Below are 13229 nucleotides of genomic sequence, written 5' to 3'. Positions count from 1 at the left end.
GGCTCCAACACTTACCTCCCAAGGATCTGTAGTGCTATTTACTGTTATATAATACACCCTACACATCTGTTAATTGCATGGCTACTACCAGTGTGATTCAAAGGAAATCAAAAATGCATACATAGTTTTATTATTGCCTCTGGCAATATTTTTGGTAAAATTCTTATCAATTGAAGCCATTTTTCTGGTATTTCTTTGGTACTGATATAGAAAGTTAAAAATGGGAATGTTTTATGTCGATATGAAGGCTGGCTGTTACTTCATCATTATGCCCCGGACATACATAATTTATTCATCTCACAGGACAGGAAATTGGATAAACTACCCTTGAAATTCAGAACTCGAAAGTAAACCAAGGTTTCCATATTTTGCATTTTATAGAGAAAAGTTTTTAAAGTCTCAGAGAACTTAATCTTGGTCAACGTTAATGTACTGCTCATGTTAAATCAGAGCTGCATTTTTCACTTTCCTAATGGTAGCTACTCACTCTTAATAACTGGATCTAATTATAAAGCATAATACTTGAAAGAAAGTGATTTACTAAAATTGGTGACACTCCTGGGTGTTTAGTTTGAACCAGGGAAACTTCCCTCCCCAATCTCTGCTAATCTCCCCAAATTTGGCATTCTCAAACTTAATATCCAATCATTCAGGGGCCCTGTTACACCTAACAAGTTGAGTGGCGAGCAGTGTACTATGCACTAACCTTGCAATCATTGCAATATCTTGTATCTACTCTTAGGTAGGTACCTTTACTTATACATATTGGGTTTCATGAGCTGTAGGCCCTCCAAAGTTTTGAAAAAAGAAAAAGCGGTGAGTCCTGCCTTGAGCTCTTCTCAGGTCAGCTGCTCCACAAAGGTTCAGGTTGGGGGTGTCTGAATGTGTGTAGTTGTAAACAGAGAAGGGAGTGATAGGTGTTATGTTTGATGAGAGAAACATGGATGATCTGACTGTGAGTGAAACTTGGTCAAAGGGGAAATGGGTAGAATGGTTTGGGAATGTTTGAGGGAGTTAAGTTGGGGTTTGTGTGAGGGTGAGGGCAATGGAAAGGGTGGCACTTCTGATGAAAGAGGAACCTTGGGATTGTGTCAAAGTATGTAAGAACGTGAGTACAAGACATATGTGGTTGAGAACAAAAGGTGGGTGAAAGTTACAGCTTATGCACTTGTTAGCAAGAGGAGTATTTCCTGGGAGAAGCTGAGTCAGTGATTTTGCAATTTTTGTTGGAGGGTATCTGATTGCAAGAGTAGATGATGCAGCATTTGAGGGTATCGTTAAGAGGCATAGGGTACCTGTTGTGCATGAAAATGGGGAGCAGCTTCTTATATGCTGGAAAGGGATTTGCGATTTGGAATGATTGGTAAAAAAAAAGGTGTATACTGTACATATGTTTATATAGATGAGTTGGGGTGGAATTTAGTGAGGATTATTGGATTATGTCCTAATTAACAGGCATGCAGTGGAGAGTTTTGGGATGTGAATGTGCTGGGAGGAGCAGCATGTGGGATGTGATTCATCTCTTGGAGGCTAGTGTGAACGTTTGTTACAGTTTCATGGAAAGAGGGAATGTATATAGGAAAGATGTGTTGAAAATGAGTGCGCATGGAAAAGTGTTCTAAATGCAGAAAAGACAAGAGAGATTGAATGAAAAATAGTGTATGGTTAGTAGATAAATTCAGGAGGGTGAAAAAAGGAGTAGAAGTAAGAAGGGAAGCAGTGCTTACATATGTAGTACGTGAAAGGTGGGATGTAGGCAAATGAAATAAGGTAGTGACTGGTGGGATGAGGAAGTTAAGTAGACAATGAAAGAGAAAATAGTTATGAATTGATGGGTTCTGAAGGGAAAGAGGATGAGTGGTTGGAAGATAAAGGAACTGAAAAAGAGGGCAAATGAGATCGGTTGAGATATTATTGGTAAATTTTATGAAGAATACGAAAAGTTTTTGGAAGGAAATGAATAGTGTGAGGAGAACAGGTGGACAAATGGGAGCAACATTGAGGAGAGCGTATGGAGTAGCAGAAAAAAAGGAAGAGGTGAAAAAGAGTAGCATAGAATAAGGCTTTCATTCATTAGGTTTTATTTATGAAACAAATCTTATTCCTTGTCAGTAGTAGGCATATGTCTGGCAGCATAGTACAGCTTTAGAAGTCAGATGACATGATTTGCCACTTCAGTTATCTCATGATATTGTATATTGAGGGTGTAGTGATGCAATTTTTGGTTGCTGTCCGTTAGTTTTTGTTTCAGGTGATATTTTCACTTTACCTAAGAAGTCTTAAATTGCCCCAGCAAAGAAGGCCCATGTTCTTGCTTGGAAGGAATAAGTTGTATTTATGAATGAGATTTTAAAACCTATTGGGAGAGCCACATTCACCTTCTAGACTTTTTTTTTTTTTTTTTTTAACTAGGTCTGGTTGACTGAGGGAGACAAGTAAAGCATCTGTTAACATGGTAGAGGTGGGTGTTTGATGCCAAATTAACCCATAAAGAGATAATGCTGCTAATTTCATCATTCTTTGAATATATTTCAGAGGTCATCAGTTTCATCAGAACCACTTATGCCGAGAGACAAAGGCTTTTCCTTGTTATTCCAGACCACCTTTTTCCTTGGAGGATTGTCTACCTGATACTGATATGTATGTTTTGGAGCCTTGGGGATGTATATTTCCATTCAAACTAAAAAAAAAGACTTACCTTTTCATTTATTTTCATGCAGTATTTATGAATGATGATGCTCAAATTTTTTTTGGACTTCCCTGGAGCAACGTTGCAGGTAAAGGAAGGTCAGAGTCCTTGTTTTTAGATTGATCAATTTTCCTTGTCTGCTTAACCAAAGAGGATCTGGAGACTTGACATTTTTGTTCAGTTCATCCTCCTGCCTTCACATCATTCTAGGAAGTTTACTCAAAGTCTTCAGAATTTTCTGCCTTCTGTAAATCCTGTCCGTCACTGACAGATCAATTACTGAAACTGGATCTCACAGGGAGAGTTGTGGGGTAATGTCTTTTAACAGCTTTCATTTTTATGTAGTGAGTTTTATACAATCTCTTATATCTTAGCAACAATGCAAATGACAGGCTATCTTACTGTGATAAATGGTAAGCTGTTAGTTCTTGCATTTCCCCACCTTATCTGACTTCCCTTTTCCCCCATGAGGCCATTCAGGTTCTTAGGGCTAGGTCTTCTTGATCATTGAGTTTGAAGGAAACTGTTGTTATTAACCCTGTCTCTTTGAAGAGAATTGCTGGAAGGCAACAGCAAGTTTGGAGCTCTGTTATTCCTGATCTTAAGTAGTCGTCCTTCTCTACTCCTCTGAGAAGGAAAGGTTATAGTGTACCTGAGTCTGATTCTTTTAAGGGCAGAGGTTCCTTTTCAAGTTGGCCCTTTCAAGGCCATCTAGGAGGGTCTTGAGGCAGATTCATATTATAATAGCTTCTTGTCAGTTAGGAGTTTACTCTAGAGCTTTTGAGGATTTTAGAGTCTGAAAAGTGGTGCTTCTAAAGTTAAAAAAGAGGTTTGGGATTGATTTGGGAATTGAAGCCTCTCCTGTCAAGAAAAGTTTTAGAACAACCCCCTATTCACCTAATAGTGGACAGGATTAAAGAAATGCAAAACATCTCTTACATAAGCACTGAACACCCTCTGGAGAAAGAGTCTACTTTTTGACATCCTCCCCAAAAGTTTAAAACTGACTTGCATTGTACCACTCCAGAAAGGTGAAATAAGAAAGAACAGCCCCAAAACTTACTGATTGATAGCACTAACATTGTGCACTGTTAAAATCTTTGAAAGAGTAATAAGAGGCAAACTGACTGAATTTCTGTATCTGAACAATCGACATTTCATAACCCAGTAAACATGGATTCGGTCAGGAAGATTTTGCCTCTGCCAGTTGTTTGACCACTGTGACAAGATTGTTGAAGCTCTACAAAACAAACAGAATGCTAACATGATTTACATAGGCTTTGCAGAAGCATTTGACAAATGTGGTCATGCTGTCATAGCGTATGAAATACGAAAGATGGGAGTAACTGGAAAATTGGGAAATGGATACACAACTTTTTTATTAACATTGCAGTATGTAGTTGCAAACCATGCCAACTCCAGAGCCTCCATGGTAAAAAGCTCAGTCCTTCAAGGAACTGTACTTGCACACCATGTGTTCCTCATTCTTAAGTCTGACCTAGATGCAAGTATTAGCCACAGTTTCATGTCATCCTTTGCAGATAATACAAGAATAAATACAAAAATCAGGATGCTGAAAGGCTACAAAGGGACATAAATGAAATCTTCCACTGGGAAACAAAGTTTGCCATGCATTTCTTTAGGAATTGATTTCAACTCCTTTGGTATGGGGAAAATGAAGTAATCAAAAACAGTTCTGACTACTGGACAGACACAGACACTATCATAAACTAGTTGACTAATGGTAAAGACCTTGGAGTAATAATGTTAACTAAACCTTCAGGGACCACAACAAAACAACAGTTGTCTCCACCAGAAGGATGATGGGCTGGATCCTGTAGACTTTCAAGACAGTAGGAGAAACCAGTGATGATTCTATTCAAGATATTAATTCTTTCAAAGGTAGAACACTGCTGTGTTCTAACATCATCCAATGAGGCAAGTGAAATTGCAGAATTAGAAAATGCTCGGAAATCATTTATGGCCCATGGTAACATGGTAGAGGAACTGAATTACTGGGAATGACTGAAATTACTGAGGTTATTCTCCTTGGAGCACAGACTGGGGAGGGATATTGTCATCTGTACCTTGAAATTCCTAGAAGGTATGATCTACAACTTACACTTTGGAATGATGTCCTACTGGCACGATAAGCATGGAAGACTGTCGAATGCTGTTTCTGTAATCCAAAGATGTGATATGCACAAAAAAGAGAACATTTTAAACTCCCACAGCCAAAGACTTTTCAGCACTTTACAACAGGTAAACGGTAGTGACAAAAGGGCAATAGGTAGGAAATACTTTCTTAGCTTTTTTCTAGCAAATACATCAGATTTTTAAGATTGAATGTAAAAAAAATTAATTCTGCAATACTGCTGGAAAGAAATTGTTATGCATATATATATATATTATTTTATATATCTTGTTTTGTTGCTGTCTCCCGCGTTTGCGAGGTAGCGCAAGGAAACAGACGAAAGAAATGGCCCAACCCACCCCCATACACAATGTATATACATACACATCCACACACGCAAATATACACACCTATACATCTCAATGTACACATATATATACACACACAGACACATACATATATACCCATGCACACAATTCACACTGTCTGCCTTTATTCATTCCCATTGCCACCTCGCCACACATGGAATACCATCCCCCTCCCCCCTCATGTGTGCGAGGTAGCACTAGGAAAAGACAACAAAGGCCCCATTCGTTCACACCCAGTCTCTAGCTGTCATGCAATAATGCCCAAAACCACAGCTCCCTTTCCACATCCAGGCCCCACACAACTTTCCATGGTTTACCCCAGACGCTTCACATGCCCTGATTTAATCCACTGACAGCACGTCAACCCCGGTATACCACATCGATCCAATTCACTCTATTCCTTGTCCGCCTTTCACCCTCCTGCATGTTCAGGCCCTGATCACTCAAAATCTTTTTCACTCCATCTTTCCACCTCCAATTTGGTCTCCCACTTCTCGTTCCCTCCACCTCCGACACATATATCCTCTTGGTCAATCTTTCCTCACTCATTCTCTCCATGTGCCCAAACCATTTCAAAACACCCTCTTCTGCTCTCTCAACCACGCTCTTTTTATTTCCATACATCTCTCGTACCCTTACATTACTTACTCGATCAAACCACCTCACACCACACATTGTCCTCAAACATCTCATTTCCAGCACATCCATCCTCCTGCGCACAACTCTATCCATAGCCCACAGCCTCGCAACCATACAACATTGTTGGAACCACTATTCCTTCAAACATACCCATTTTTGCTTTCCGAGATAATGTTCTCGACTTCCACACATTCTTCAAGGCTCCCAGGATTTTCGCCCCCTCCCCCACCCTGTGATCCACTTCCGCTTCCATGGTTCCATCCGCTGCCAGATCCACTCCCAGATATCTAAAACACTTTACTTCCTCCAGTTTTTCTCCATTCAAACTTACCTCCCAATTGACTTGACCCTCAACCCTACTGTACCTAATAACCTTGCTCTTATTCACATTTACTCTTAACTTTCTTCTTTCACACACTTTACCAAACTCAGTCACCAGCTTCTGCAGTTTCTCACATGAATCAGCCACCAGCGCTGTATCATCAGCGAACAACAACTGACTCACTTCCCAAGCTCTCTCATCCACAACAGACTTCATACTTGCCCCCCTTTCCAAAACTCTTGCATTCACCTCCCTAACAACCCCATCCATAAACAAATTAAACAACCATGGAGACATCACACACCCCTGCCGCAAACCTACATTCACTGAGAACCAATCACTTTCCTCTCTTCCTACATGTACACATGCCTTACTTCCTCGATAAAAACTTTTCACTGCTTCTAACAACTTGCCTCCCACACCATATATTCTTAATACCTTCCACAGAGCATCTCTATCAACTCTGTCATATGCCTTCTCCAGATCCATAAATGCTACATTCAAATCCATTTGCTTTTCTAAGTATTTCTCACATACATTCTTCAAAGCAAACACCTGATGCACACATCCTCTACCACTTCTGAAACCACACTGCTCTTCCCCAATCTCATGCTCTGTACATGCCTTCACCCTCTCAATCAATACCCTCCCATATAATTTACCAGGAATACTCAACAAACTTATACCTCTGTAATTTGAGCACTCACTCTTATCATCCCCTTTGCCTTTGTACAGTGGCACTATGCACGCATTCCGCCAATCCTCAGGCACCTCACCATGAGTCATACATACATTAAATAACCTTACCAACCAGTCAACAATACAGTCACCCCCTTTTTTAATAAATTCCACTGCAATAGCATCCAAACCTGCTGCCTTGCCGGCTTTCATCTTCCGCAAAGCTTTTACTACCTCTTCTCTGTTTACCAAATCATTTTCCCTAACCCTCTCACTTTGCACACCACCTCGACCAAAACACCCTATATCTGCCACTCTATCATCAAACACATTCAACAAACCTTCAAAATACTCACTCCATCTCCTTCTCACATCACCACTACTTGTTATCACCTCATTTGCGCCCTTCACTGAAGTTCCCATTTGCTCCCTTGCCTTACGCACTTTATTTACCTCCTTCCAGAACATCTTTTTATTCTCCCTAAAATTTAATGATACTCTCTCACCCCAACTCTCATTTGCCCTCTTTTTCACCTCTTGCACCTTTCTCTTGACCTGTCTCTTTCTTTTATACATCTCCCACTCAATTGCATTTTTTCCCTGCAAAAATCGTCCAAATGCCTCTCTCTTCTCTTTCACTAATAATCTTACTTCTTCATCCCACCACTCACTACCCTTTGTAATCAACCCACCTCCCACTCTTCTCATGCCACAAGCATCTTTTGTGCAATCCATCACTGATTCCCTAAATACATCCCATTCCTCCCCCACTCCCCTTACTTCCATTGTTCTCACCTTTTTCCATTCTGTACTCAGTCTCTCCTGGTACTTCCTCACACAAGTCTCCTTCCCAAGGTCACTTACTCTTACCACCCTCTTCACCCCAACATTCACTCTTCTTTTCTGAAAACCCATACAGATCTTCACCTTAGCCTCCACAAGATAATGATCAGACATCCCTCCAATTGCACCTCTCAGCACATTAACACCCAAAAGTCTCTCTTTCGCGCGCCTGTCAATTAACACGTAATCCAATAACGCTCTCTGGCCATCTCTCCTACTTACGTATACTTATGTATATCTCGCTTTTTAAACCAGGTATTCCCAATCACCAGTCCTTTTTCAGCACATAAATCTACAAGCTCTTCACCATTTCCATTTACAACACTGAACACCCCATGTATACCAATTATTCCCTCAACTGCCACATGACTCACCTTTGCATTCAAATCACCCATCACTATAACCCGGTCTCGTGCATCAAAACCACTAACACACTCATTCAGCTGCTCCCAAAACACTTGCCTCTCATGATCTTTCTTCTCATGCCCAGGTGCATATGCACCAATAATCACCCATCTCTCTCCATCAACTTTCAGTTTTACCCATATTAATCGAGAATTTACTTTCTTACATTCTATCACATACTCCCACAACTCCTGTTTCAGGAGTACTGCTACTCCTTCCCATGCTCTTGTCCTCTCACTAATTGTTATGCATACTTATATGTATTTTTCATTTACTTTTGGAAACACAAAAGGGTTCATTCATTTAGGGAAGCAGATAAACTGTTTTACAAGATGTATTGAAACATGTTGCAGGAAAAAGTAACAACAAAATATTTAAATATTTCTGACTGTATGCTAGGGGTTCCAGGTGCATTGATCAGCAGTGACGGTGAGGGCATCTCCAAGGTCTGAGGACTTCAGTGATGCAACCTGTCATCAGCCAGTGAAAGAGTTAAATGCTCTGGTATATTCTTCTTCATGGCATGATACACCATGAAATTTCTTATGTTTTGCAGATAGTTCTGCTTTAGTTACATTCCACAACTGTGAGGTTCCATCATCATCATGAAAATCTTGCAACACTTGGTCAAATTTTCTGTGGACTGTTGTCGTACATCATGCAAACATCTGCTTGATGAATTTACAGCTGAGGATGATAAAATGCCCACTGAGAAGTTATTGTGTGTTTTGATAATGAATATTTTTCTCTATAAATTTTTCTTTACAGAAGTTCAGGATTTGCAGGCATGTTAGATAATCTGACATTCCTTTTTCCTGTTGGGTACACTGAAAAAATATTTTATCTTTTTCAGGTGGTTGTGCTTTAGCTACATTCCACAACTGTGTGATTCCCTTCCTCATCATGAAACTACTGCAATATTTGGTAGAACTTTTCTACGAGCTGTTTTTCATACTTTACGCAAGCAGCTGCTGGATAAATTTAGAGCCGAAAAAGACAAGATGCCAGCAGAGAAGAAGTTGTTGCTTCTTAATCATTTTCCAAGGTAAGACAAATTGTATAGCAGTTTTATTTAGATGTCTTTCCATTGATGAGACCTGTTCTGTATTTTTTTTGAAATCTTTGACTGAGTAAGGAAAGATTCATCATTAAGCTGTTGGAAGGTTTTATGCATGCTAGTAGACAGCAGCCATTCACATAGAGGTTTTTTTGTATTTTTTTTTTTTTTTTTTTTTTTTTTTTATACTTTGTCGCTATCTCCCGCGTTTGCGAGGTAGCGCAAGGAAACAGACGAAAGAAATGGCCCAACCCCCCCCCCCATACACATGTACATACACACGTCCACACACGCAAATATACATACCTACACAGCTTTCCATGGTTTACCCCAGACGCTTCACATGCCTTGATTCAATCCACTGACAGCACGTCAACCCCTGTATACCACATCGCTCCAATTCACTCTATTCCTTGCCCTCCTTTCACCCTCCTGCATGTTCAGGCCCCGATCACACAAAATCTTTTTCACTCCATCTTTCCACCTCCAATTTGGTCTCCCTCTTCTCCTCGTTCCCTCCACCTCCGACACATATATCCTCTTGGTCAATCTTTCCTCACTCATTCTCTCCATGTGCCCAAACCATTTCAAAACACCCTCTTCTGCTCTCTCAACCACGCTCTTTTTATTTCCACACATCTCTCTTACCCTTACGTTACTTACTCGATCAAACCACCTCACACCACACATTTTCCTCAAACATCTCATTTCCAGCACATCCATCCTCCTGCGCACATCTCTATCCATAGCCCACGCCTCGCAACCATACAACATTGTTGGAACCACTATTCCTTCAAACATACCCATTTTTGCTTTCCGAGATAATGTTCTCGACTTCCACACATTTTTCAAGGCTCCCAAAATTTTCGCCCCCTCCCCCACCCTATGATCCACTTCCGCTTCCATGGTTCCATCCGCTGACAGATCCACTCCCAGATATCTAAAACACTTCACTTCCTCCAGTTTTTCTCCATTCAAACTCACCTTTATATATAACCTTTATATATTTGTATATATCTTTTTTATTAACTCTCCCAATGACAAGGGATATGGATTAAGTGGATATAGACATGAGTGCTAAGGATCAAATGGATATAAACATAAGGGTATCAATTTTGCATACCTGGGGTCCTCAACATTATAGTGTGGCAAAGAGCAAGGATTCCTAGCTCCTATACAGAAAACATTGTTGGAAACACAAAGCGCTACTAAGTCAGTGAGAGTTTTTATGGACTGGGGTAAGGCAACTCTGAGATCAGATAATTTTATTCATAGGTATATGACGGTTTCATCAAAGGGGACTCAAGTGAAAAGGGAATTCACATCAAAATTGATGAGTTTATGCTCTGGGAAATTAATGCTCCTATCCTTGTTACAACATCTATGATATTAAAAACATTTGATGGAGAGATTTTTCGTTGAATATTGTTAAGGTGTTTCGCTAATTACCTGATCTCAATCTTGCATTGCCCCTGCCCATGAAAAACTTACATTGACTTAGTAGAGCTTTGTGTTTCCAATAACGTTTTCCAAGATGATGAAGGTAATTTACATAGTCAGAAATTTGGTCTTGCCATGGGATATTCCCTTAGTCCTATCCTCAGTAAGTTATTCAAGGAATCCTTTAAGACTGAAATTCCAACTTGACTCAGTAATTATACAAAAATATGGTGTAGATATGTTGATGAAGTGTGGTCCTTGTTGCCATTTTCCCAAGATTGTGATGTTTTCTTTAATGATTAAAATAACTTTCACCACCATCAAATTTAAGATTGAAGGAAAAAGAATGCAAATTGCTGTTTCTTGATGCGTTGATAACTAGGAAATTTGATTACTTGACTTTAAGATTTACAGTAAGCCTATCACCTCTGCGACCTATGTTCATTATTTTTCAGTACTTCTGTAAAAATGTTTGTAGTTATGTCTATGTGTTTAAGAGCATTACAGATATGTGACCCCATAAGTCCAGTAGATGAATGTAGTCTTATAAGACATATCTTCAGACAGTTATGTTATCCTAACCAGTTTGTGAACAAGGCCTACTGGAAAGCTGGGAAGACATTTTCTGCATCTAATAACAAAAAATATGGAAAAGGATGATGGGTCTAAATGTTTAGTGTTGTCCTATTCTCCTAACTTAGCAAATGTAAGACAGGTACTAAAAAAGGAAGTTTTTTTAATGTTCTAGTACAATAACTATCAGTAAGACCTTAATTATGTCATCCAAAATATTAAAAGATTGGAAGTGTTTATGCTGTCAAATGTAAAGCATGTAAAGATGCATCATTTGCTAGGCTGGTAAATCAGTAATTGAGAGATGCTATTGGCAGTATCATTCGGTACGCACGGATGACCACAAAGATGTGATCACTAAACACTGTAGGCCTTAACAACCCACTCACGTCGTACCCCTCTTTCGATTATGCTACCTGTAATGTCACTGAATTTGTCTTAATTGCCAATACTAAGAACTTTAATTTGTCCCGAGATAACTTTGAAGCACATCTTATTATCAACCAAATCATTATGAAAGAATTATCAAGAAACATTAACATAAGAGAAATAGTTCTACACCTTTTTGCCAAACCCCCCACCCACACACACACACACACACACACACACACACACACACACACATGTGCACATTCTTTCCATATGCCCAAACCATTTCAACACACCCTCTTCTGCTCCCTCAACCATACTCTTTTTATTTCCACACATTTCTCTTACCCTTTCATTACATACTTGATCAAACCACTTCACACCGCATTTTGTCCTCAAACATTTCATTTTCAATACATCCACCCTCCTCCGTACAATCCTATCTTTAGCCCATGCCTCGCAACCATACGATACTGTTGGAACTTCTGTCCCTTCAAACATACTCATTTTTACTCTCCAAGATAATGTTCTCTCCTTTTGCACATTCTTCAACACTCCCAGAACCTTCACCCCCTCCTCCACCCTGTGACCCACTTCCCCCATCCTGGCATGCTGATCCCCTTGCTCTTAAGATTTGATCCCATGCATCAGACCTTCGTTACCTCCTTCCAGAGTGCATTATTATCTTCACTTCTTGCACTTCTTGGTGCATAATGACTGATTATAACCCAGTTTTTTGAGAGATGTAGGGATAGAGCAGCTGAAGGCCATAACATGAAATTAAACAAGAAACTTGCTAAAAAGATGTAAAGAAGTACTTTTATAGTATAAACGTGATGGATGAATGGAACAAAATGATAAAGGATGTGGTTTATGAAGATTTCTTATGTTGAATAAGCTGTATAAAAGTAGAGAATGTTCAAGAGATGGTGCCCTCTCAAGTGTAAAACTCCCTGTACATACAAAAATGTAATTACTTCTCATCATCTACTTTCATTCCAAGCCATTCATCCCTGAACTCACTCGTTGCATATTATAACATGGTCCCACAACTGATCATGCATTGGAAGTACCAACCCAGCATTCTCTCAGTTTTTACTGACACTGCACTTTACTGCATCCACATTTCAGAAGCAGTCCATCCCCTTACTCTCAACTTTTTCTCCCTCTGAGCCAGAGCATTTAAGATTCTCCAAGCAAACAGAGCTCCATTCTATCCCTTCTTTTCATTCTGATTGTATCCATATCTATACACATTCAGATGATCTAGCTTGAGCCTTTGAGTAGTATTATTTTCCTTTATTTCGAGAATGTTGCCAGAAACGAAGTGAAGATGGGAACATTAAGCATTTGTATCGTTTACCCTTTTAAAACATAGAAGTGGGTTTCTGTGAATCAAAACCCATTCTCCACTTTAAATGATTTTGTGTTTTTTCTGTTTTGAGAGAGCTTTTTAGTGTTGTTACTTAGGATTAAAATCTCTATTTAAAAATCATATGGTAAATGACTGCTTCTTTCTTTTAAACATTTTAGATTCTTGTCCATGCTAGAGGAAGAGGTGTACTCCAATTCATCCCCAATCTGGGATGCTGACTACCGGCCTCAGTTACCTCCACACCTTCACAACCAAGCTGCTGAAAGAGGTGCAGTACCATAATGCTTTGTAATACTTAATTTCATTTCAGAATAGGTAGTAAGAATGTGTGGATCTT

The 13229-nt window shown here is 39.5% G+C and overlaps 1 protein-coding gene across 1 annotated transcript in view; it reads left to right on the top strand.

The window, feature by feature from the left end:
- Positions 1–13229, top strand: part of Gcn5 (Gcn5 acetyltransferase) — a 98235-nt gene that overhangs the window by 28459 nt on the left and 56547 nt on the right. Inside the window, exons 7-8 of the mRNA XM_071663753.1 lie at positions 8932–9123; positions 13051–13160. Coding sequence (XP_071519854.1) covers positions 8932–9123; positions 13051–13160 — 302 coding nt within the window. The remainder of the gene's footprint in view (positions 1–8931; positions 9124–13050; positions 13161–13229) is intronic.

Source organism: Panulirus ornatus, chromosome 1, assembly GCF_036320965.1.
Source record: "Panulirus ornatus isolate Po-2019 chromosome 1, ASM3632096v1, whole genome shotgun sequence".
NCBI lineage: Eukaryota > Metazoa > Arthropoda > Malacostraca > Decapoda > Palinuridae > Panulirus > Panulirus ornatus.
This window is presented reverse-complemented; position numbering and strand designations above follow the sequence as displayed.